We start from the raw sequence: 26,677 nt of genomic DNA, 5'->3' as shown, positions 1-26,677 counted from the left end.
AGAGTTTTTTTGTCTCAACAGTGGTTAAAAATAAAAATTGAAAGCAAAATGCTGTTTAAACAACACATTCGCTCAGACATGAGGAAGTGCTGCTTCACATGCAGCTTTGACTTTTTTTCTTCACAGGGAAATGAAACTTCTCTGTGGCCGCAGAGAAATAGCTGCTGTTGGTCATTAGCAGCTGCTTCAGCTCACCGCTCTGTTTCTTGTCTCGCTCCTGAGGATCACAGAGGTGTTGTAGGACGCTCTGCTGTCAACAAAACCTTGGCAGGGAGGAGAGTTGAATTATTCAGAGATGGGCTTTGGAGAAGACTTGTGGTGCCCCCAGGCACATGCAGCCGTCATGAGGCTGCTGGACTCAGAGCTTCACCTGATGGAGGTCATGAAGAAGTGGATGGGTCAGCGGGCTAAGAGTGAACGGGAGTTTTCTGTGCAGCTGCACCACATGGCTGCCATGGTGGAGAAGCTGGACAGACCACAGAGCGGTGCAGGACAGGACTACATCAGCCAGCTCAACAAGGTGAGAAACACCACTCTGCTCCCAAACCCAGAAATGATCAGCATGATCAGAACTTACTCTAGTAAGGAACGATGCACAAAACTGTGACTTACTGTATGTCTTCCTGGCTTTGAAAAAGCACTTCGCTGCCAGTGGTCATTTATTTAGTGATATACAGGCCATTTAGAAAGTATTCAGACACGCTACACTTATTCTTTTTTCCTATGTTGCAGATGCTACAGTAAAAGAAAATCATTGTTATTCTCACTAATCTACACTCAGTACCCAATCATGACAAAGTGAAAGATTTTTTTTTGTTGCAAATTTATTAAAGAACTGAAATCACATTTACATAAGTATTCAGACTCTTTGTAAAAACATTTGAAGCTTAGCGCAGGTTCCTCCCATTTCTCTCCGTCTTTGCTCAGATGTTTCTGCACCTTGATTGGAGTTCACCTTGGAAGAGTCCAGCTTGTGCCAAACTTCTTCCATGTGAGAATTATGGAGGCCACTGTGTTCTTGTGAACTTTCAGTGCGACAGAAGGGGTTTTTTATATCCTTCCCCAGATCTGTGCCTTACAATAATCCTGCCTCTGAGTTCAGAGACAGGATTCTTTGACCTCATGGCTTGGTTTTGCACTGAAATACATTGTCAACTGTGAGGCCTTTAATTTACAGTGCTTTAAAGGGTCCAAATGTGATATTTCAGTGTTTTTTATTTGTAGCAAATTTGAAAAAAAAAATCACTTTGTCATTGTGGGGTGCTGAGTGCAGATTAATGAGAAGAAATGGTTTTGGTTTTTTTCCGACTTTAGCATTAGGCTGCAACATAAGAAAAAAATTGAAGGTCGTCTGAGCATTTTCCTGAATGCACTGTAGCTAGAGAGGCCACATCTAACAACAGTGCTTGTCAAACAGCATAAAAAAATCTCACAGTTTACTCTACAACCCATCTCTCCATTTGATGTAGCTCATGCCCTTGAAACCATTGTTCCTAGGAAATCCACAGGAGCAGACAGCTTGAATCCTTTCTTTTTAAAGCTTTCCTTGTCATTTATCACTGAACATATTACACACATTTTTAGTCTTTTGATTTCTTCTAAAAAACTGCTCCTTTTATATAAGGCAGGACAACACAGACTCTGATAATTATCTCCGTATATCCAAATCATCCTGCCAGTCTACAATCCTGGGATCACTATAAAATTAACAACTAAAAACATTTATTCTAAATCTGTCTTAAGCCCTCATCAGTCAGGTTTCAGATCCGTGCACAGGACCGTCTCTGCTTTTATAGCAGTTATAGCTTTTGATGTGAACAAGAAGAGGCATTGTGCAGCTGTTTTGATTGACTTATTAAACGTTTTCGACCATGGACTTCTCATACAAACATTCAGTACTGCTGGCTTTTACTGCATGATCTGTATAAGGTTCCAGAGCTACCTGTGATTGATTTAGGTGTGTGAAAGCAGGAAACAGTCAGACTGAGTTTTTACCATCGATTAAAGGTGTTCCACAGGGCTCCACTGCGCCTTGTCTTGTTTAAGCTCTATTTCAATAATATTCTCTCCTTTTCTCATAATTGTAATATCTATCTCTATGCTGATGAGATGATTCTGTGTTTTTTTGCTGATTCCGTGTTAGACATTACAGATTTCATTTAGTATCCTTGACACACGCGTATAAGCCTTAAGCTTGATCTTAATTGTAGCAAAACAAAATGCATACTTTGTTCTGGGCTAGAGATTTTCCTCTTCACTCTCTACATTTATCCTCACTCAGTGATAATAATACTGAAAGAGTAACAGTCTATAAATATCTTTGGATGTGGCTTGATGAAACTTTTACATTTAAATACTATATTGATCGTGTAGCTAACAAGCTTCATCAGAGACACAGAGACTCTTATACAGAAAGAAGTCCAACTTCCTTTTAACTGTAGAAAAGTGTTTTAGAGGCTGTCACTCATCATTGTGTCTGTATAGCAGCGTTGGTTAAACACCTGTTTCCCTTATCAGACGTACACCATCTCATATACACTATATTGCCAAAAGTATTCACTCACCCATCCAAATAATTGAAACCATCACTTCCATGGCCACAGGTGTATAAAATCAAGCACCTAGGCATGCAGACTGTTTCTACAAACATTTGTGAAAGAATGGGTCGCTCTCAGGAGCTCAGTGAATTCTAGAATGTGGTACTGTGATAGGATGTCACCTGTGCAACAAGTCCAGTCGTGAAATTTCCTCACTCCTAAATATTCTACAGTCAACTGTCAGTGGTATTCTAACAAATTTTTTGCAGTCAATCGCTACAGACCTCCAAACTTCATGTAGCTTTCAGATTAGCTCAAGAACAGTGCATAGAGAGCTTCATGGAATGGGTTTCCATGGCCGAGCAGCTGCATCCAAGCCATATATCAACAAGTGCAATGCAGTGGTGTAACGCACGCTGCCACTGGACTCTAGAGCAGTGGAGACGCGCTTTCTGGAGTGACTAATCACGCTTCTCCATCTGGCAATCTGATGGACGAGTCTGGGTTTGCCAGGAGAACAGTACTTGTCTGACAGTGTTGTGCCAAGTGTAAAGTTTGGTGGAGGGGGGTTATGGTGTGGGGTTGTTGTTCAGGAGCTGGGCTTGGCCCCTTAGTTCCAGTGAAAGGAACTCTGAATACTTCAGCATACCAAGAGATTTTGGACAATTCCATGCTCCCAACTTTGTGGGAACAGTTTGGGGATGGCCCCTTCCTGTTCCGACATGACTGTGCACCAGTGCACAAAGCAAGGTCCATAAAGACATGGATGAGAGAGTTGGGTGTGGATGAACTTGACTGGCCTGCGCAGGGTCCTGACCTCAACCCGATAGAGCACTTTTGGGATGAATTAGATCTGACACTGAGAGCCAGGCCTTCTCGTCCAACATCAGTGTGTTACCTCACAAATGCGCTTCTGGAAGAATGGTCAAAAATTCCCATAAACACACTCCTAAACCTTGTGAAAAGCCTCCCCAGAAGAGTTGAAGCTGTTATAGCTGCAAAGGGTGGACTGACATCATCTTAAACCCTATAGATGAAGAATGGGATTTCACTAAAGTTCAAGGCAGGTGAGTGAATACTTCTGGCAATATAGTGTATATCTATCCTAACCTGGTCCACTTGACATTTCCGAACTCACTCTGCTGACTGTCCTACTCTAAAGCTTCATATACCTCAGGTTTACCCTGGATTGGTTGATCTGCTTTTAGCTTTTGTGCTCCAAATATGTGAAATCTTCCCTGAGAAAATTGGAGCTCATCACTTCTAATTTTTCACTTCAGTTTGTGATTGTTTTTCTGAGTGAAATCTCCATTATTCATGGTAATAATTGTAATCATTCTTTTTTTCTACTCGACATCACTAAAAATGAGGAAAACCTCACTGCACCTAGATACCTGAATAAAGGTTGATAAAAATTTTAATATGATCTGTGGTCTGCCTCTGTTTCTGTCTGTCAGTCATGGGGAGTGCTGGTCTCTCAGACCGAACTCCTGAGCCAAGTGATGAAGAGACGCTCTGAAGATCTGCTGAATGGTCCCCTCAGCAAATTGACTCTGCTCATCAGAGACAAACAGCAGCTCCGCAAAACCTACGCAGACCAGTGGAACCTGCTGAGACAGGAGCTCAGCAAGGTGAGACAAACTAACACGCTCACATTTTTATGACCATTCCAGAACAGCTTTATCAGGACCAACATTTCTGAAGGTCATAGAGATGTTCTGTTCTGTTATATTATTATTAATATAATATTATATTATTGTTATTATTATTTATCTTTGTTAAGATATATTTTTGGGCTTTTTAGTGCCTTTATTGGACAGAGGACGACTGTGGATAGAGTCAGAAATGGGATGAAAGTTGGGAGAGACATGCGGTAAAGGACCACAGGTCGGATTCAAACCTGGGCCGCCCGCGTACATGGGTCGCACATTAGACTGCTAGGCCATCTGCATGCCCTGAACAACAATATTTTCGTGATAATTTAGTAAATATCAGTATTCAAATAAATAGAAGGCGTGACCTTCTCAGTGTAATAATCAAAGACAACTTCACTTTAAATCTATAATAGATTTTTTGTTATCAATGACACTTTATTTATCAAATAACTATTATATCTTCTAAACTACATCAATTTACAAGCTAAGATATGAATGTTTTTGTGAATGTGTATGAAGGAGAAAAAGAGAGACAATAGCTGGGGCTCTTAAAGGCTGACAAGACCAAAGAAGACAATAATCCAATCACATGCAGCGGCACATATGATTTGAAAGATGGTGGACTGAGAACAGAAGATGGAGAAATAAACTTTAGCTCACAGCTATTACCCAGCACAGTAACTTCACCACACAGAAACCAGTGGCTGGACAAACCTAAAATGTCTGTCCTTATAAAAGACATTTAAGTTTGAGGATGAACAAGAAGAAACAAACTTCTGTCTTTTAAAATTGAAGGAATGAGGATAAACGAAGAACAAGACTTGCCTAAAACTCCAAAAACATATTTGTACATCAGGCTGATATTCACAGCCAGTGTGTTGGTTTTGAATATCAGCAGAAATGTTCATACATGCCTTCACAATAATTGACTTTTGACGCTCAAATCTGCAGATAATATCATGCTGACAATATAATGCATCCTTGTATGTTATGTTGACATTACAGTCAATACAAAAATAAATATCAGGTAAGTGCACTTCAATTTACTATTTAGAGACTTTGCAGTAACATTTTGATGCAGATTCAAACTGTGCATGCTCTAAACTGGCTAAAGAAAATGGTGTGTTCATTTCCATTAATCCACACCTGGGCTTGGTTTGCTTATTATCCTGTTGTTTGTTTATTTTAAATTCACTAAGCCACCCTCTAAGAACAGGTGACTTCTTGTTACACGGGCATAGAAGTTTTACAATAGAAAGATTTCACGCTGCGATTGCAACTGAACAACGTCAGAGATGCTATCATGGGAAGTATTGACAACAGCAGCACAACAAAGATTAGATCATTTCCTCACGTGTCTTTTCAAATGTTTCTTGTTTCTCTGCTGTGCAACGTAAAAAAGTGTCACTGTCCACTTCCTGTGTTGCTGCGTTCACGCTGAAGAAGGCATTGTTTTAACCACACATATAGCACCTCTGTTTAACGTTTATCCTTGCACTGTTTTCCATTTCCTGGCCTGTTGTTTGTCTGCGCGCTGCCTTAGGTGACTCAGACAGAGCTGGAGAGGCTGAAGAGCAGCTACAGACAAGCAGTGAGAGATGCAGCTCAAGCCAAGAGGAAGTACATGGAGGCTTACAAAGGTGTGGAAAGCTGGCCTCACTTACTTCTCTAAACAGAATCAGTTTCATACTGATGGTATAGGGCTGTCTTTATAATACAGTGTCATATGTGATGTTTAGACATGTCATCATGTGTTCCTCCTCCATGTGTGCAGATAAAGAGCGAGACAAGGCTAAAGAGCGTTACATAAAGGCTTCACTGAAACTCTACGAGCTGCATAATGAGTATGTGCTGTCCGTGCAAGCTGCTCAAGTTTACCATCAGCAGCACTACAGTCAGATTCAGCCAGCTCTGCTCAGTGCTCTGCAGACCCTGCAGCAGGACATGGTGCTCATACTGTAAGGTCACAAATACTTTAAAGTGTGCATGCTTATTTAGAATTGTCCCTTTATATTAACTTAGCATTTGTCAGGCAGACATTCTCATATGAAGATGCAGCCAATGTAGAGGAAATAAAACCACACAAGATGATATCTCGCATGATCAGATCACAAAAATCAAAAGGAATATTGGAAAAGAAATAAGACAAATAACACCACAAACTCCAAGAATAAAAAAATGTTATGATAAAAACTCAGATTTTTAATTTGCATTTGTATAAGAGATATCCATTCTTACACCTTTAAAAGGATAGCTGACATTAAAAGCACATCTGCTCAATTTTTTTTAGTTTATTTTCACATATTTTTTTTATTTTTAAAGAGGAATGATTTCTTAAATGTGTTGTAAACAATGATAAACATGTCACACTCAAAAGCTGCATTCAATCCATTGCTGTACACTTTAATGCTCAATCCTAAATGTTTGGTTTGTTTGTTCAAATCATTTTTTAGATTGTGGCGTTTATTAGGGGTGCTTGATTTTCAAGCTTGATTGGACTCCATATGGTAAAAGTGCATCTTTCTTGATTGTAATCTAGTTAAACTACCGTTAACCATCCAGAAAATTCCTCTGTGTGTGTTTTTGAAAAAGAGCAGAGATAAAAATGTGCCATATATACGGTGTGTGATTTGAATGTTGCCAAAACTTGCATAATGTTCATGACATTTCTGAACATACGATCATGTGAGTACATTTTTTCTCCACCAGAAAGGAGATCTTCCAGGAGTATTTTGACATCTCCACTCTCCTCCATCATGAGGTGGTGCGGATCCACAGGGAGATGTCTTCTTCTCTAACAGCCATCGATCCCCTCAAAGAGTATGAGAGCTTCATCCACCAGAACAGGTAGGCTGAGGGGAAACTAACCCCCCAGACAGCAATAATGCAATCATCTAAGCTCACCATGCAGAGCTATGATACTGTGGACTGTTTGTTTTTGCAGGTCTGTGGGGGAAATCCCTGCCTGTGTAGAGTTTGATTGTAGTGTTCAAGAGGAAACTGAACGGCTAAATCCAAGAGAGATTGAACTGAACGATCTCACGCTAGAATCAATTCAGCACAAGTGAGAACAAACAACACAATCTCATCCAGACCACTTAAAACCAATTCCCTTTAGTAAAGGTCCCAATTACTTCCCCCTCTCTACCCTCCTTGTTGTATTTTACCTCCTCTTGAATCAGACTCTTTTGCATCCGTTGCTTTTGTCTCTTTATTCCAGACTGACGGCAGTAGAAGAGGAGCTGCTGGATCTGGCTCGGACTCTCGGCTCTCAGCAGACCTCCGTGGAGCAGCTGGAGCTGGAACTGGAGGCCGAGCAGGAAGGTGTCAAGAAGGGCCAGAGGTGAGCGGACCAAACACCCAAGTTAAAATCAATGATGCTCTGATGCTACATGCAGAGGTTAATGTGCAAGTTTGGAAACAAAACCACACAACATTTGGTAGCAGCGAAGACAAATTACCTCTGCCTCTGAGGGCGGTCCTTCCCATCAGGAGAGTTCAGGGTGCTCTTGGCCGGGCAGCAGCTAATAACCAGGGTGCTCTCAGGAGGATGTAAGTGCCAAATGAAATATAATACAGCACCATGGTCAGAGTTATGGAGCTGGATGCCCTGATTTGTCTTGTTTGATAAGGCTGTCTGAAGGTGTTTGAGGTTTGCAGTCCTGTGGGAACGATTGAGAACAGGCTCCCGGAGGACAACAGGAAACAGCGTGTGTATTTGAGGAAAGTTGGAACCTTTTAGGGCAGCTGGGGAGAGCATAGGGTTGGCTCAAAGAGGTGAGCAGAGTTTGTGCTGCTCTTTGGTTTGAATTTGAGGAAACATTTTGTAAATTAACAGTGACGTGCTGTCAGAGGTTGACCTTGAGTGACCTCTTGTAGCTGAAAATCTGTTCACTTGAGTCCATGTAAAACTGAGCAGCCTGGCTGGGTTCCCACTAACTACGTGCCTGCTTGAGATTCATTTTCCCTTATTTTTATTTAAGACATGAAAACCCACAGCATTCAGGAGACACTAAACACATACTAAATTTATACTTGTAAGCCATTTATATGTTATTATGGCTTTCTTTGTATTTATTTTGGAGGCTTTTGCCTTTGTAGCAGAGGGCATTGAAAATCACAGAGAAAGTGAGCATGCAGGCATGCAGGAAAAGAGCCACAGGTCTGTTTCAAATCTGCACTGCCTACTTGGTACAGTGCCTATAAAAAAAATTCACCCCCATGGATGTGTTACCCTTTTATTGCTAGTATAAATCAATCACAGTCAATATAATTTGGCTTTAATGTCAGTGAAAACAGATTTCTACATATTCACCCCCTTCAAGTCAGTATTGAGTACTGCAATCACAGCACTGAGTCTGTGTGGATAGGTCTCAATCAGGATTGCACATCTGGACACTGCAATTTTACTCTATTCTTCCTTGCAAAATTGCTCAAACTCTGTCAGGTTTCACGGGGATCCGGAGTGAACAGTCATTTTCAGATCCAACCACAAATTCCCTATTGGATTGAGGTCTGGACTTTGACTCAGCCACTCCAGAAAATACACATTGTTGTCTTTAAACCATTTCTATGCTATTTTTCTCTGTCTGCTTTGGATCATTGTCTTGCTGCAAATACAGCCATAGTTCTCTAGCAGACTGTATAAGATTGTCCTACAGGATTTTCCTATAGATCCTATGGATTCTCCATTTGCTGCATTCATTTTACCCTCTACCTTTACAAGCCTTCCAGGGCCGGCTGCTGAGAAGCATCCCCACAGATTGATGCTGCCACCACCATGCTTCACAGTGGGGATGGTGTGTTTGTGGTGCAGTAGTTGGATTCCACCAAGCATAGCGTCTAGTCTGATAGCAAAACAGCCCCGGTTTTGTCTCATCAGACCAAAGAACTTTAATCCACTTGACCATGGAGTCACCCGCATACCTTTTGGTCAACTCAAGTTGAGATTTAATATGAGTTTTCTTCAAGAGTGGCTTTCTTTTTGACACTCTCCTATAACAACGTCTGGTGAAGAACAGTTGCTGTATGCAGAGTCTCTCCCATCTCAGCTTCTGAAACTTGTAACTCCTACAGAGTAGTCATATGTGTCTTAGTTTCATCTCTCACTTGTCTCCTTCTTGCATGGTCACTTAGTTTGTGAGGATGGCCTGATCTAGGCAGATGTAAATGTGCCATATTCCTTCCATTCCATGATGATGGATCTAACTGAACTTCTGGGGATGTTCAGAGCCTTTGAATTTTTTTGGTATGCATCCCCTGATTTATACTTTTCAATTACCTTATCTCTGAGTTGCTTGGAGTGTTTTTTTTTGTCTTCATGGCATAATGGTAGCCAGGAATACTGATTAACCAGTAGCTGGACCTTCCAGAAACAGGTGTCTTTATACTACAGTCACTTGAGACACATTCACTGCTCAGGTGATTTCCATTTCACTAATTGTGAGACTACTTGTACTAATTGACTAAAACTCTGTTAAATTTGGTCAGTCTCTTTTAAGGAGGTGAATATTTATGCAGTCTCTTAATTTACCTTACATATTTTTATTTAATCGACATTACTCCTTAGAAATCTGTTTTCACTCTGACATTAAAGAAGTATCTTTGTGATTTTTTTAAAAGCCAAATTTTATTGACCATGATTGATTTATAAAATCAATAAAAGTATAAAACATCCAAGGGGTGAATACTTTTTATAGAAACTATAATTACTTCTGCATTGTTGGTCTTATGTATCTTATTTTATCTACATTGTTTGCTCTTCACCTAATGAAAAGTCCAGGACAGCTGTCACTAGAGACACCATCTCATTGACTATATTATTCAGTAGGAAGCATCTGCAGATCTATTTGCACAGACAAGCTCTTTACTGATGTCAGTGTGGTCTTGTACTCTCTTTTTGCATCCCGCGTGCTCTGGTGTTTACTTCTGTAACCTTTCTGTTTGCTTACATCAGCAAGGTCCCACACACATATATAATTCAGCCTACTTTTCTTGCTGCTTTGTCAAGGGTCTACCAGTTCAGCAAGAGACATGCTCTGGAGGAGTGCCGGCAGCAGGTTGCTCTGTCTCAGGGCTTGAGGGCCAAACTGGAGGCCCAGAGGCTTCTTCTGAAGGAGAAACTGGACCAGCTGGGATCCAGAGAACCACCCTCTGCTTTGAAACTTGATGGAGACACCAGCTCACTCCCATCAAACACAAGCAATGTACAGTCTAAGCTTCCTCTTTTAAAGCTCCTCACCTAGTTATCAGTTTTACTAGTCAGCCATATTTCAAAATTTTTTACGTTGCTTCTTAAAAGAAAAAGGTTGGGTTTAAAGTGAAATAAAGGTTTTGTATCAAGTGAAATTTAAACTTATGTCAGTGGGAAAAGGGCATCAAACAAAACAGTATTTTACTATGCACCTCGTATTAATGGCAACACAGAAACAACAGCATTTTTTAAGGGAACATATTGTGCAAAAATCACTTTTTCAGGCTTTTCTAACAAAAATATGTGCCCCTAGCCTGTCCATAATCCCCTCTAGTACCAGAAAAATCCACTACCTCCCCCCTCTCTTTCTCCACCTTTCAGAAAATGTGTGCTGAAACAATCCATTCTTAGATTTTCCCTTCATGACCTCATGTGGGGAGTTAGCCCAATCCCCAGGTTCAGTTGGCCCTCCCTGCTTGGAAGAAAGTTCTGCCCTTCTCTGAGGAGAGCCACATCCATCTCCTGAGAGGGGCGGAGTCAGGCAGCTCATTAACATTTAAAGCCACAAACACAGGAACAGCTCGTTCTGAGCAGGGCTGAAACAGAGGGGTTTTTAGACATACAAAAATCCAATACTGGAGTGTTTTTTCAGCAACAGACTTCACAGACATGTTTTGGGGACCTCTAAGACCAATATAAACTTGTCTCATAAGGGTAAAATATGTGACCTTTAAATGCACTTACCAAGGGGAAAAGCGGGACAAAGTCAGTGGTAGAACTCAATTTGTGGATATTCTCACTTCTTAAAAAACAAAATTTAAAGATTTCTTTTCAAAATATTTTCTTAGTACTGCCCAGTTTCAGGTCCTAGCAAACTTTAGCAAAAACTTACTAGCACTAGTAATAGTCATAATGATAAATCCATCATTTTCTCTTTTGCTGAAAATGATCAAATTGAAATATATGTTAACCTGTTAGAAGAACACATTTATTTGTGTACTACATGCTTGATTACTTTTGTTAAGTTGTGGTTGTTCTAGCCAGTAGAAAGAAAAGCAAAAGCCTCTTTCCACTGAGAAAAGCTTACAGAGTGGTTCTTTGCTCTTCTCTTAATAAAGAAATGTTGTCCAAGCCTGATAAAACTGCTGTTTTAGCTCAGCTGTTGTTACTTGGGAAATTACACATAAAGCTCTTTATACTTACCTTTGATTAAAATACTTTATCAACTACTGGATTGATTGCCATGAACGATTATACAGGCATTAATGGTTAACACAGTTTGAGTGTCAGTTTCCAGCTAAGATCAGAGTTTAATGTGCTAAAGTCTAACAAAGGTGTACTGAACCAAACCAGACTGCTTTGCGAAAACCTACTATACACTAGTGTTGTGTAACACTGCCTGTCTTGGCTTTAGACAGAAGCTTTTCTTAAATTCCTGCCTGCTGCCATTTCTCTTTGAGTTGTTTTTTTTTTTTTTTTTTTTTTAACTTTTTTTCATTTTTTTGCCTGAATATTTCACTACTTTCAGGACACAAAAGCAGCTTTAAGAATGAAGAATGTTATACTTTCATACTTTGAAAGCTTGTCATCACCCTAAAGAGCTCAAAACATGGCCTTTCTAGTACTGTTTCTCTATGCAGAAATCACTACTTGCCCCCCAAGAGAAGTTCTCCACTCCTGTGGGATGTCATCTACAGAAAACCTTTAGGATTGCAACTTTTTTAGACTGTCAACCCTTTTAAGCTTCTGTGAGGAGTTTTAGCTCTGTAACAAACTAAAATGAATTTTCATATGAACTACAAAAGAAAACACAATAATTATTGATAAAACTGACTTTATTTTTAAACTGTTGTCAAAATCTAACATTGTGACCATATGGTTGGTGTCACGGTGCTCACCTGCTGCTCTAACATGCTTTACTTTATATATATATATTTATATGTATATATGTGTATATACATATACAGTGCTTAACAAATTTATTAGACCACCCTAACTATTATTATTACCCTAACCAAAGTAAGGTTTATGCCACAGCTGCGCTAAATTAACAGCATTGGTAATTACCAAAATCATTTTTATGTTTCTGCAATGGTTAATACACCAATATGTAGAAGCTCTTTAACCCAAATGATATTTTTAATGCTAAAATATATTATTATTGTTATCCATGAATTTTCAAATTTACTGATTTACAAAAAAACTGAAAAAATAGTAAAGAACATTAATATTTCTTGATTAATATGTCAAATAATATATATATATATATATATACACACACACATTTTCAATTTCAGAAAAGATATTGGAAAACCAAAAAACAATTTGCACAACTAACAAACAAAGACTGACATGTGGACAACTTTAACCACAACTTCATCGGAAATAAAAATCTAGACTACACATAACTTATTATTTTTATTTTCCAAAAATTATACATTGGTATAAGACACAGGAATGGCAAATAACCAAGATTCCAGTTGTACTGGAAAATATCCACAAAGAAACACAGAAAAAGGCCCTGCTTTGTCCCCAGGGGGCACCAACATCAACACAAACTCTAACAGAAGCTGAGAGCTGTAAAATTACAAATATGAGAGACTTGGGGAGTAAAGGACAGTTCTTTTTAGTGGTACACTTTACTTATCTTACCAATTTTGAAGAGCCCTTCATTTTTTGTATGTTTGTCTATTTGAATTTCAGAACCACGGCCAAATTTCTTCCAAACTTGTGGTGGACGGTATCATCAACAACCTGAGTGGCCTCTTTAAACCTAAAAGTGAGGTAGGTTTTACACTAGACTACATCTTTTTCTAAAGCTGGTGTTGATGGTTATTTCAAGAGGAAGTGGAAGTGTTTCAGCTGAAGAACACTTCCACTTCCGCTCTCTCTTTAACCTTCATGCTTAAGTTTTGTGGTGTGCCTATGTCCATGCCCTTAAATCTCCAACCACACCACAAATATTTCATCATGTTTTGGAGAAAGTGGCAGAGTATGACACACCACTGAGGCTGAGCTCATTCAGGCCCCAGGTCTTTTTTTTATTTGGAGTCTCTTGCTCTTGAACCACCACCAGACTTTTAGAGGTTTTATGAGTAAAGTTACTTCTAGTTTAAATCTCAGAAGCCAGTTTAATCATAGCTGACAGATGAAGAGCAATAAAGCAGCTGCCCTGTACACAAACTCATTACAGAAAAAGGCATCGTGTTGTGATTCTTCCCACTTTTAATCTGTTATTTTCTCAAGATGGTCTTTTACATAATGCACAGCGAAAATAAATTTTCATGCAGCATGCAAAAGATCATCTTGAGAGAGTAATATCACAGTCTGTTCTGCACTGGACTTCCAGCCCGGATTATTTGCTGCTTTTCTTTAAGTGGGAACTATTCTTGCTCTCTGACTCTCCACTCTGCGGTACCCTGGAGGCAGGAAGGTGGTGCAGTTAGACTTTAAAGCATAGCAGACTCTTCTTTGAAGTATCTCTATATAATCTCCGCAGAATCACCTTAAAATCCATCCTCTACCACTTTTTATTCTTGACTTATTCATGTCAGCTTTAGAAAGTCTGCTTTTCTCTTTCCTGCCTCCAGGCGCCTCCTGTTCAGGCGGTGGACCGTCCCCTGGGCCAGCAGGACTGGTACCATGGAGCCATCCCCAGACCGGAAGTCCAGCAGCTGCTGAAGACTGATGGAGACTTCTTGGTGAGGAAGAGTCAAGAGAAGCAGGGTTATGTGCTGTCTGTGCAGTGGGAAGGAGCCTGTAAGCATTTCCTCATTCAGAACACAGATGTAAGTAAATCTGCACAACCAAACAAAACAAAGCCACCTCTGTGGTGGTGTTCACTCTAATCAAAAAACATCTAAATGTTCAGGATTACAGGTATTATTATAAGAATGGTGTAGTTTCCTTCCCTCTTTTTATTTATTTGAGAGGAAGTTATGAAAGTATGTAAATTATCTGAGGCTATTTTTTGCATGGTGGTAATTTTCTCCAAGCACTAAAGATGGAAGCATATGAGAAAAACAAGCTCAACAATTTTAATGTTTTCCAAACTATTCTGTATACTCTGCCATAGGATAGTGAATTATAGCTGGTGTAGATGGAGAAGCTAGTGGCATAGGCAGTCTGCCTAAGTCTTGACAGCCTGTTAACTTAGACAGTTTGTCAAAAAACAGAGTAGGGATTTTCAAACAGTGATTTATTCTACAAGACTTGACACTGACCATACGATGCCAGGGTGCAGGTTTTGACTTTAGCAGAGGCTGCAGTCCTGGATGCACTGGTTGAAGGATCGAATCCTCCTAGCCTTGTTTCAGTCGTCCTGTCAAATAAAGGCAGTACAACGTAATATAGTCAAGACTTTCTGACTTGATCTGGTAAGGATCAAGATGATGCCATATGATAAGATAAGATAAGAATGGTTATAATTAGATAGGATATGACTAGACACAGTATGGTAAGGTAGGATACGATATGATACATCAAAATACAATATGATTAGATACGATATGATTAGATATTATATGCTAGGCTACGATAAGCTTTGATACCATACAGAACTATATGATACAATACGATATATGATATGATTCACTACCATACATTACAATATGATATGGTCATATAGGGTGTGATTAGATACTATATGATACAGTACAATATGATTAGATATTATACACTACACTACACTATGATACTATACAGTACTATACAATATGTTGTGATACAATGCTATACGATATGAAAGGATACAATACAATATGATACAATATGATATGATACGATACAATATGATACAGTATGATACGATACGATACAATATAATACTATACAGTACTATATTATATGTTGTGATACAATAAAATAGGATGATATGATAAATCACAAAATAATATGGTTAGATACAAAATGATACAACACAATACTATACAATATGATATGATACAATACGACATTAAATGATAATTCAATACGATACAATACCATATGATACCATACAGTACGGTGTGGTACGGTGTGGTATGGTGTGGTACATTACAGTACAATACAAAATGGTAATATACAATACGAGGTAATACGATCAGAAATTATATGGTTAGATATGGCATGATACAGTACGATATGATTAGATAGGACATCATTTGGTATGGTACGATATGATATGATAAAATACAACATAGTTCAGTTTATGATAAAATACAGTTCAGTATAATACAGTACAATATGATACAGTTCAGTAAGATAAGATATAATACAGTCGATGAGATGAGATGCCATATGAAATAATACGATATGATACAATACAATTTGATATGACATATATGACATTATGCAATAAGACGTCTGTGATGATCCCTGAGTTAGTCAAGCAGCATACTCTGACTTTCTAGGGAGTGTATAGCTAGAAACCCACATATGGATGAATACTTACTAATGCGTACTGAATACAATAAAATTAGTTCAAAAGCAATTAATCAAGTGTAGCATGACTCTGTTTTATGAGGGTGCAACAAGCTTAATGCTATAAAGGAAGAGGCTGGGGTGGAGGAGGTTTAGCTTTGCCAGCAGCAGCAGTACGGTGCATGAGCATTAATGAAAGCAGGTATTAGTGAGAAGTATGTCATATTTTTAAATGGACCGCTGTGTTGACTACTGTGTCCTGCATGAACTAACGCTGAGCTTCATTTCTGTGAATGCTTTTCCATGTGTGTCAGTAGAATCTGTACCGTCTGGATGGTGAAAGCTTTCACAGCATCCCGCTGCTGATCCATCACCTACAATCATCACGACAATTCATCACTAAGAAGTCTAACATAGTGCTGAAGAAGCCTGTACTAAAGGTACTGATGTGACACACTAACATACAGTATACACAGACATGCAACAACCCTAAAAGGCCAGAATTATGGAAGCCCTAAGTGGACATGCGTCCATACATTTTACTTTACTCCGTTTTCTTTCTTCAGATCTTGTCTTACTTTTGCTGTTATTTTTTAACTATAAATGGTATTTTGCCAAGGATATTTCTTGAGAGCTTTAGATAATGACTGGAATTAACTTGGGAAAACTAAGAATTTTATCTAAAGATAAAAAGATGAAGTTGGGATTTTGAGGAAAATAATTGAAATGTACTTTTAATTCAGGGATACAAGGTAAAGTAGAGTGTATGGATGCATGTCCTCTAGGGCTGTGTGGACCTTTACTTGTTCTCTAAAGATCTCACCTTCTACTCTCCCTCTTTTTGTTTCTATCACCCTCCTCTACCTCTAAAGTCTGAAAAAGCACAATGACTGACTATTTCTCTTGTTTGTCATGTTTAACCCCTTTAGGACAAGTGGGTCCTGGACCATGATGATATAGTCCTGGGACAACTCATTGGACGGGTGGGTAAACACAGCATCTGTTGACAGAATCATAGAAGTGAGAGAATAAAATACAGTATTGTGCATAAGGTTAGTGAGCCAAAAAGCTGAGGCTGCAGTAAGGTTAAGATTTGGTGAGTAGGCTGCTTGAGTGCACCATCAGGTGGGAAGGAGGATTGACACAGCCCTGGTCAATGTCTGGATGCCTTTGCATACTACCAGGGGCATGGGAAGATAATTCAGTGAAACAAAAACAAAGTCTTTATCTTTAAATGTTCTCTTTTTTATTAAAAAATACATTAATTAAAGTGCAGCAGAGCATATTCTGAGCCTTCAAAGATGAGGCTATGATCATATCAAGTTTGTATCTTTTTATTTTACACTTCCTTTTTTGTGTTGCTACATGTGGTGAGATAAGAAATTAAAAGAGGAACAGACTTTATTTGTGGAAAAGAGATGTTTGGTTTGTTTGACTCAGAGAAGTGAGCGTACAAAATGCATGTCTGAAAAGCTTTAGAAGTTTGTACTTACTGACCTTGAAAGCTGTTAACAAAGACAACTTTTCACTGCAAGTGTGGGCAAGAATGGAGACACTGAGCATGAGAAGAGTGAGACTTCAGTATGTGAATGGTATAGGCGTAAGAAAACGGTCAATGTCCTTAGAAACAGGTGCTATCAAAGGCTGCTAGAGTTCAGCATCCAGGTACTGGCTCAACCATACTTTTGTGAATCTGCAGCAGTATATAGAATAAAGGCAAACACAGTTTTTTGGGATCATAAAGTCATGTTCATCTCAACAAATCAAAGAAATAATTCAAAGCCTTGTTGGATAATAGGTGATATTCTGAATAAATCCAACCACGCAGTTTCTTGAGAGAGGAGTATAAAGTTCACTATTACTAAGTTGTCAATATTTCTGTTTTATAAGACTGAGGCCGGCAAACGATTAGAATTTTAAGTTTGGAATTATCTCTAAATTTCTGTAGTTACATGCAATTAATCTCCACATTTTAAAATCCCTCTGTTTTGCATTCAAAACTGTTTTTGTTTCATTTTGGATTTTTTGTTCGGACTTAAACTAAGGATAGTATATGCCCTGTTTGTACACAGTCATGCTTTCATTTTGAAAGAAAATAACTTTTGGTATATTGGCTCCATCACAGAAAAAAGGAACTTGCTATGGATTGAAATAAAATGGGGGATCAGTATAAAAGTAAATGTTTGAAATAGAAAGGTGCAGATGACTTTTAGCTTGTCCACTGAGCTGTCTGTGAGGTTTTTAAAGTGAGATGAGACATTAGGGGCGGTGGTAGTCTTATTTTACATCACTCTGGCTGCACTGTGGCTGCAGGGTGGCGTTGCAGTGTGCTGAAAGGGACAACACAGCATGTGATCAGTCCAGATTAAAAAATGAATGCATTAATTTTTTACCTTTATTAACTGGTACTAATGTTTCCTGTCCTAATAGGATTCTTTATTTTGTACAATGGCTCCCCCTTTATCTTCATTCTGTGTCATGATTATACCGTATTTGGAAAGCTGTAGCAGCACCATGTTGTCTTGTGGACTGAAACTGAATAGTCCATCATTTCTTGTTTTGAATGAGAACCTCTGGGGCTACTTCCTGTTCCACTACTCAGCAGAATGTGGCAATGGAAGAGCTCGAAACATTCAGAAAGAACATACTTTGGCTTAAAACCTTAAAATAAAACCGTTAGGTGTTGAGGCAACAAAAGTTAAGAAAACTGCCCTTTAACACCCAGTTTAACCAAAGGAACAGTGCTTAACATGAACATTGCTTACTTGTCTTATTGTATCTAGCCAAATTTGAGTCCCTAAAACTGTCATCTTGATTACATATGTTCATTTTTACTTAACAGGGAAACTTTGGAGAAGTGTACAGTGGTCAATTACGTTCTGATAACTCTCCTGTAGCTGTGAAATCCTGTAAAGAGAACCTTGCACCAGAGCACAAGAACAAGTTTCTGATGGAGGCCAGGTTAGCACAGACCCAACCACCCAAAACACACACACATATACACAGATCACTACTAACATATAATCACGCTCCTCCCTGTACTCCCCTTACATGTCCAGGATCCTGAAGCAGTACAACCACCCAAACATTGTCCGTCTGATTGGTGTGTGCACTCAGAAACAGCCCATCTACATCATCATGGAGCTCATTCAAGGTAACCTGACCCCACAGGACACCAGCTCTGTATGTGTCAGTGTGTTTACCCAACAGCTTTAAGCTTTATTGCACCATTATTGTGTGTCTTCACATTTCATAAGGTGGAGATTTTCTTTCCTTCTTGCGGCGTGACAGTCACAGCCTGAAAACAAAGGTGTTAGTCAAAATGACTGAAAATGTTGCATCTGGCATGGAGTACCTGGAGAGCAAGAAGTGCATCCACAGGTTGGTCAACTCATGTGTGAATATCTGATAACTGTGTATGAGATTTAGCTGCACCAAGGGCTCCCCAAACCCTGAACTTTAACACCAAAGTCAGTTTATTCCATTAAAACCACCAAGCTGAGGATCAACTTGATGAGAGGAAAATAATGCAAGGAAATATTCCAGAGAGAGGACATGTTGCTCATGTTGTGCTGTTGGCCAAAAGCAGTGCAGAGTATTCTTTTTTTTAAAAGATGTTTTTGGGGCTTTTTATGCCTTTATTGATAGTGGAGGACAGTTGATAGAATCAGAAATAGGGATGAGAGAGCTGGGGAGAGACATACGGGAAAGTGCCACAGGCCAGATTTGAACCTGGGCCGCCGTACATGGAGTGCGCCTTCAACCACTAGGTCACCTCTGCCCCATGCAGCGTAATCTTAAATTTGGGTGAAACTAAATTAAGAACCATGTAGAAATCTGTTCCCAAAGTTTACAATCTGTGCCCACAGATTTGCATTTTTTGGGGGGCGTTTTGAGCACAAGGATTTATAGAATGTCAAAATCACACTACAGGAAGTATTTCAAATAATCTTACCAAAGTAGATGGAAAAAAAAGCATCACAAGTAGAAAGGGATTACACCAGTCATTTACAGGGCAATCTTTATGTTTAAGGTTTTAGGTAAGGGTTAATGCCCTATGAGGTGTCCAATTATCATCGGTTATTTGTTTAATTCCTTTTTCTTATGTTATTTAAGTCTTCTGACAGTAGTTTGTTGAAGTTAGGACTGGAGGGCAGTGATTTTTTTTGCAACACTCTCCTCTCAGTGTTAAGGTGAGCCTGGAAATAAGTTGTGCACCTCTTGTAGCTTGTGTGTTATGACACCATCATGTGATGTTCAGAGGATACTCTTCTCATTCCTCATTAGCATCTCAGTCATTAATATCGTCATATTCACCAAATAAATTAAATGAAATCATTGTTGTATTTAATTTGCTATTTTGTGTCCCTGGAGATTATGACTGAGTCATGTTACTATGGCTACTCTTCTCGTCTAATGGCATTAATGTGGAACAGAGTAAAGATTTTTTGACCAGAACAACTTGAGAAGTTCCATAGTTATCCATTTATCAGAAGTTAATGGATACCAGTGGAACTCCCAGAGCCAATCAGAAATGAGTATTCACCAAGATCATGGTATAAAAGAACTTAAACAACACCAGTAATTATTATTCATCAGGACGAGATTTGGGCAGGGCTATTTGGCCATGCATGGGCTAGGGGTTGCTTGCAGCAAGACGGTTTCTGGTTCCCCTTCGGGTCAAGGCCTTTCTGTGCGGAGTTGACATGTTCACCCTGTGCATGAGTGGGAGGGATTTTTTATGTAGCTAAATCTAAAGCTAACAAAGCTATGTGAGCTACATTAGCTACATAGATAACATAGCTAAATCTAAAGCTAACAGCTACATAAGCTACGTAGATAACGAAGCTGCATAGCTAAATTTAAAACTAACAAAGCCAAGGTAGCTATGTTAGCTGCATTGATAACATAGCGTAGCTAAATCCAAAGCTCATAAAGCAACACTAGCTATGTAGACTATGTTGCTACAGAACTAGTGTAGCTAAAGCTATAGCAAAAAAAGCTACATAAGCAAAACATAAAAAAGATGAAGATGTTGGTGGGGGGGGCGGGTCTTGATGAGGCAGATTAGGAGGCAAATGAAGGTGGGGCCTCAAAGTTCACTGCCACGATTAGAGTTTCAGGCCAATAATTACTGGAATATTTCATGGGGATATAAACTATATAGGTTTAAATATCTAAATTCATGCTTATGTAAGCATTATATGCACATACATATACAACTGGATTTACACTTTCGAGTACTATTTTTATCATTTAGGAAGCAACAATACATGTTGCAGACAGCAATGAATCTTTGGAAGAAAATATGTACACCCCATAGAAGAGATTTAAAAAACACAAACCAACAAAGTCTCTTCAGATCAGAGGTCTGTGTGCTTTAAGTAGAGATTTCTCCAAACTTTGCTGTAGCTTTTACACCCTTGTTTATAGAAAAGGATCAATAAAGCACAGAAGGACATTGTGCTAGACAATAATGGTTCCACACGCTCCTTTACTATGATACATGGACTGGAACATGAGCGGTGGGCAGATGGACAGTATCTTAAGCCTTGATGATACATTATATACTGAACATAATAAACTTCCCAGACTTTCCTGACTTACAGTAAGTGTAAAACAAAGTTGTGCTTCCCCCACAACACTTCCCTATATGCGGTCACAATAATCAAACAGCGGACTGAAAGTAAGAGATGAAAGGTTTCCACACAGAGCTTCTATGTCCTTGAAGAGGAAGCTGGATCTAACTGACTGAAATGCTGTTTTTTTTTTCTTTTACTGTAGTGAGAAAGACGACTCAGCTGTGACCCCGACAGGGCTTTGTGTTTGTACTGTGTACATTTCTGAGATATTTTGTCTGAAGTAGCATACAATATTTATGGTCAAACTATAAGGAACAGAAGATAAAACTCAGTTTGAAACTGCAACTGCCATGGATAAAGATCAGAAAACCTGTTTCTTAAAGCCTCAGGGCAGGGGGTGGAGCTTTTTTTCATTAACTGAGACACAAGTGACATTTCTGGTTGTTGAGACTGTGTAAAGACTGCTGAGCTGACCTCAGATGGGTTCAGAAAAAAAAAAAACCTTGACACTGGTTACACAACTAAGAGTTTTCATAACTGATATAAATCAAGCACAGCCTCAATACATATTCATATCAGGTCTACTTCTTCATTGATCGTTTTTTTTTTTTTCTTGTTCTAAAATTATAGTTGTATTTGTTACTAAGATAAAGTGTGAAGATATTATTTTGTATATCCTATTAAAAACCCTGGAGGAAGTTAGGGACTGTCGCCCTGTGGACAAAGTAGAACCCCTTATCTCTCCTCTGGTCTTGTCCAGTCAATTTATCAGAAGAATTTTTACACAATAATTTAATTAATCTCTTAATGATCATAAATAAGTCATAAATGATGGTCTTGTTTATTCTTGTGAGTTATGTAGAGGTATGGGTTTCGATTTCAGTCTGTTCTATACCAAATAAATGCTAAAGGATAAAATAAATCAGGAGAAGATGGATTTGAAACAGAGACATTTTGAATATAGGCAAATGCTCTTTACTCCTTTGTTTTTTCTATAATAATGACCAAACTGTGTGACTTTCAGGCTTATAGTAGATACAGGAGCAGGTGGAGGCCTTTTTGAAGGAAAGACTGTCAACTTAAAGCTCCAATGAGGAGTTTATAGCTGGTGACAACCAGGTTAGATTATTACGCACACCTTTTTATGTCATAAAAAAGCAAACAAGACCTTCAGGGAAGAGATGATTCTTTCTACTTCTGTAGACCTTTTAAATGTCTTAATTGATTGTATGGAGGAAGGTGGAAAATCATTCCGCCTAAATCAGCTTCTGTTACCTTTTGCAAAGCAAAGATTCCCAATTAGTAATTTTTTTGAAATGTAAAAAGAACGCAGGGTGAGATTTTCTTTTAGAAAACATTACTTACCATCGTAAGTAATCACCCCGAGACAGTCTGGCTGAAGAACGTTCATTTCTGACCGCCACTTTCACAGACCACTCATCTGAGGGCTCAGAACGGAAATACATGCTAAAACTTTAGTAATAAAATCAGATTTAACTTCCGTTTAGGGTAAGGGTAAGGGTTAAGATACCAAAAATTACAGGTTGAAAACCTGACCTGCAAAATCTAATGACAAAACATTTAAAAAATCTGAGTAAACAGTCTGCTAACAGGAAAAACAGTTGTCCTTCATAAAATCATTATAACACAGCCAGTGTAGCTTACATGGCTCCGTTAGCTGCATAAGCTACATATAAAACTGAGCTTTCGAGTTTACAGAGCTACAGCTAAGCTCCTACAGCAGCTATATACGCTACATGTCTACATTATCTGCGTAGCTGGCTTTAGCTACATTTTTGTTTAAAGTCCTGTTGCTAAAGCTATGTAACTAACATACCTACATGGCTAAAGCTAAGCTTATAAAGCAGCTTTGTAAGCTACATAGGTATGTTATCTACTTAGCTATGTTAGTTTTAGCTACATTTCTGCTTAAACTCATGTTGCTAAAGCTAACTTGGCCATAGATTATGGAGCCATGTAGCTAACATACCTACATACCTAAAGCTAAGCTTATAAAGCGGCATTGTAGGCTACATTGGTAGGTTATCCACCTAGCTATGTTCGCTTTAGCAATATTTTGGTTTAAATAGGTTGTTAAAGCTAATTTAGTTACAGTGACTTATGTATTAACATTAATAACATTATGAATAAAGTTGAATTAAAAAAAATCTAAAACTGGAAATACCTTGTACCAGCAAATTACAGCACTTCCTTTCTGAGATATATATGTAGGCTATGGTGTCTCAGATGAACAGCCTGTGAGTGGCCTTTAGAAATATACAGTCTGCAGCCAGACCCCTCTAAAATCTGCCTGCAGACATCCGTAGCGCTCCATCTCTGGATATTTTCAAAAAATCGTCTCAAGCACCACCTGTTCATCACAGCCTACAGTCTTCACTAAACCACCCCTTACACCCATCCTACACATCACATAGTTTGTCCATGTCTTATGTATTTCTTGTAAAGCATCCTTGGGTTTATTGAAAGGCGCTATATAAATTCCAGATATTATTATTATTGTCACTTTAAGGTTCTTAAAGAAGCTTTAATATCAAACTTTTGAAGCTTTCACAGTCTTTCACATCACTGTACACTAGTAGTAAGACTTAAACATCAACTTTAACTCACAGGCAGCCAGTGAAAGTTGTTGAAATGCATGTAATGATTTTTGATTTTGAACAATTTCTCACAGAAAGAGGAAAACTTACTTACAAGTCCAACTGCAGCTAAAAAAAGAGACTCAAAAGGCTACATAGAAAACCTCAGCTATCTAAAAATCCTCATCTCAAAGCACTTAATACAAGAAATATGATGAAAAGATAAAGTCCAGTAAGAAACACAAGATTTAAAGCTTAAGAACAAATTTTCTCTGTGAAGACATTGTGTTTGAGGGGATCTGAAGTTGAATCTGAGTTATTGCGTTGCTCTGACTGAGGCCTCGGTGGAGCTTGTTGGAGCTCTGGAGGAGACATGTGCCTCATTACAGGATCTCTGCACTGTTTGGCTGGCGGGGACAGATCAGAGAGGGTGCTGGTAGCTGCTCAGCCTGTAACGCTGCATGTCAAACACATGCTACACCAGAGACATGACAAGAGTGCCTGTTCTCTCCCTCTATTTAGTTCTATCTGTTGTCTTTCTTTTAAGCATGATGTTTTAGTCTCTTTTGTCTCCATTTTTCCTCATCCTCTGGAAATTTCCCTCTCACAGCTTTCTCTCTGTGGCTTGTTGTCTTGTTATAAAGGGACCTGGCAGCCAGAAACTGTCTAGTTGCAGAGAACAACGTGGTGAAGATCAGTGACTTTGGGATGTCCCGTCAGCAGGATGATGGCGTCTACTCTGCAGAGGGTGGCCTCAGACAGGTCCCTGTCAAATGGACGGCTCCTGAAGCCTTAAACTATGGTAAAACACAACTAAACGTACCCTGCAGACACAACCAGTTACACTTCTACCACTACTGATACTGAATTCAACACTGCCATGTGCCTTTGCCAATGCTGCCCTCTGCTGGTGATTTCTTTAGGTCGTTTTACTACAGAGAGTGATGTGTGGAGCTTTGGCGTCTTACTTTGGGAGACTTTCTCCATGGGAATGACACCTTACACGAGCATGTCCAACCAACAGACGAGAGAAGAGGTGGAGAGGGGTAAATACTTACACCAGGCTGTCAGAGATGATCTGCCTTCTCTCTTCCTCTGACATGTGACTTTTTTTGCCTTTTGTGTGCTAAAATGATCTTTTCCTGGTTTGATATTTATCATGTGTTTCAGGATACCGTATGCCTGCTCCACACAGCTGCCCTGTGGAAATTTCCAATATGATGAGCAGTTGCTGGCAGTACGATGCCAGAAACAGGCCATCTTTCAAGAAACTTCGGACTGAGCTCAGAGCCCTTCACAACAAAATGACATGATACAAGCCTGTACATTAACAGTGTGTTCTCTGTCTTTTTATGTGTTTCTAGCATTGCATTTTGATTTGCATATATAAAGCAAATTGACCTTTTATTTAAAGAACTAGAGTTTGTTGTTGTAGAAATGAAGTTGGAAAGAGTTTTGTGGATTAGTAAAACATCAGTGAACCACTAGGTGGCAGCCTTCTTGTTTTTTTCCTCTCACGATGCTTTCATCCTCTGAAAGTTATCTTCGCATGTCTGCTGTCAGACAGCACGGTTTTATACTAATGTAAACACAACATACTGTTCTGTTATCACTAAAACTGAAACGTTACACACGTGGTGTGGATGAGAGGATAATAAAATAATAAATCCATCCATCCCTCTTCTTCCACTTATCTGTGGCTCGGCCATGGTGGCAGCAGGCTGAGCAGGTCACGACATCATTCTCCCCAGTCATCGTTCTTCAGCTCCTTCTGGGGGATTCTGAGGTGTTCCCAGACCAGACAGCATATATGATCCCTCTAGTGCATTTTGAGTCTTCCCCGAGGTCTCCTCCGGATGTGCCCGGAGAACCTCCAAAGGGAGGCGCCCAGAAGGCATCCTGATCAGATGCCCTACCCAACTCAACTGGGTCCTTTCAACTCTTAGATCCCTCTGGATGTCTGAATTCGAAAACCCAGAGTTCATGACCATATTTAAGGGTTGGGAGGCGGATCGACTGGTAAATCGAAGAGCTTTGCCTTCTGGCTCAGCTCCCTCTGCACCACAATGGTCTGGAACAATGCCTGCAGTATTTCTAATGCTGCACCAATCCACCTGACAATCTTACGTTCCCTTTTACCCTCACTTGTGAACAAGACCCCGAGATATTTGAACGCCCACCCGGCCCAGAGGGAGCAATCCACCATTTTTCGACAGAGAACCATGGCCTTGGACTTGGAGGTGCTGACCCTCATCCTGACTGCTTTACACTCAGCTCCAAACCATCCCAATGCCCGCTGGAGGTCCCAAGCTGAGGAAACCAACAGAACCACATCATCTGCTAAAAGCAGAGACTGAACTCAGAGGTCTATGGACATCTCAAACAGAATTGGAGACAAGGGCAAACCCTGGCGGAGGCCAACACACATCTGGAATGTGTCACAGTTTGTGCTGAGGATGCAGACACAACTCTCTCTTTGGTTATTCAGGGACCTCACCCTTCTAAGGGACACAATCCTAAGCTTTCTCCAAGTCCACAAAACACATGTAGACTTGATGAGAAAACTCCCATGCTCTCTCAAGAAGTCCTACAAGAGTGAAGAGATGGTCCACTGTCCGACAACCAGGATATAATCTGCATTTTCCCTCCTGTATCTGAGGTTTGACAATCAGGCAGGGCCTAAAACTGATTTATTTCACTGTTGAAGCCAGAA

At 39.4% G+C, this 26,677-nt stretch overlaps 1 protein-coding gene across 1 annotated transcript; it reads left to right on the top strand.

Moving 5' to 3' along the window:
* The first annotated feature begins 211 nt into the window (after positions 1-211).
* On the top strand, positions 212-25,277 carry fes (FES proto-oncogene, tyrosine kinase). The gene is made up of 18 exons (XM_041791568.1): positions 212-520; positions 3,995-4,168; positions 5,736-5,832; positions 5,967-6,150; positions 6,902-7,039; positions 7,137-7,256; positions 7,413-7,535; positions 10,203-10,398; positions 13,089-13,169; positions 13,976-14,173; positions 16,103-16,225; positions 16,715-16,768; positions 18,628-18,746; positions 18,845-18,939; positions 19,043-19,166; positions 24,609-24,766; positions 24,888-25,010; positions 25,135-25,277. The coding sequence occupies exons 1-18, from the start codon at positions 296-298 to the stop codon at positions 25,275-25,277; spliced, it is 2,475 nt and encodes an 824-aa protein (XP_041647502.1). The 5' UTR covers positions 212-295.
* The last annotated feature ends 1,400 nt before the right edge of the window (positions 25,278-26,677 follow it).

Source organism: Cheilinus undulatus, linkage group 1, assembly GCF_018320785.1.
Source record: "Cheilinus undulatus linkage group 1, ASM1832078v1, whole genome shotgun sequence".
Classification (NCBI taxonomy): Eukaryota; Metazoa; Chordata; class Actinopteri; order Labriformes; family Labridae; genus Cheilinus; species Cheilinus undulatus.
The sequence above is the reverse complement of the archived record's forward strand: the minus strand, read 5'-3'. Positions and strand labels throughout refer to the sequence as shown.

Excerpts from the sequence above, each read along its gene's own strand:
- fes (XM_041791568.1), top strand. The coding sequence starts at position 296 with ATGGGCTTTGGAGAAGACTTGTGGTGCCCCCAGGCACATGCAGCCGTC. Across the intron at positions 5,833-5,966 it reads GTACATGGAGGCTTACAAAG|ATAAAGAGCGAGACAAGGCT; the intron begins GTGTGGAAAGCT and ends CCATGTGTGCAG. Across the intron at positions 18,747-18,844 it reads AAGTTTCTGATGGAGGCCAG|GATCCTGAAGCAGTACAACC; the intron begins GTTAGCACAGAC and ends TTACATGTCCAG.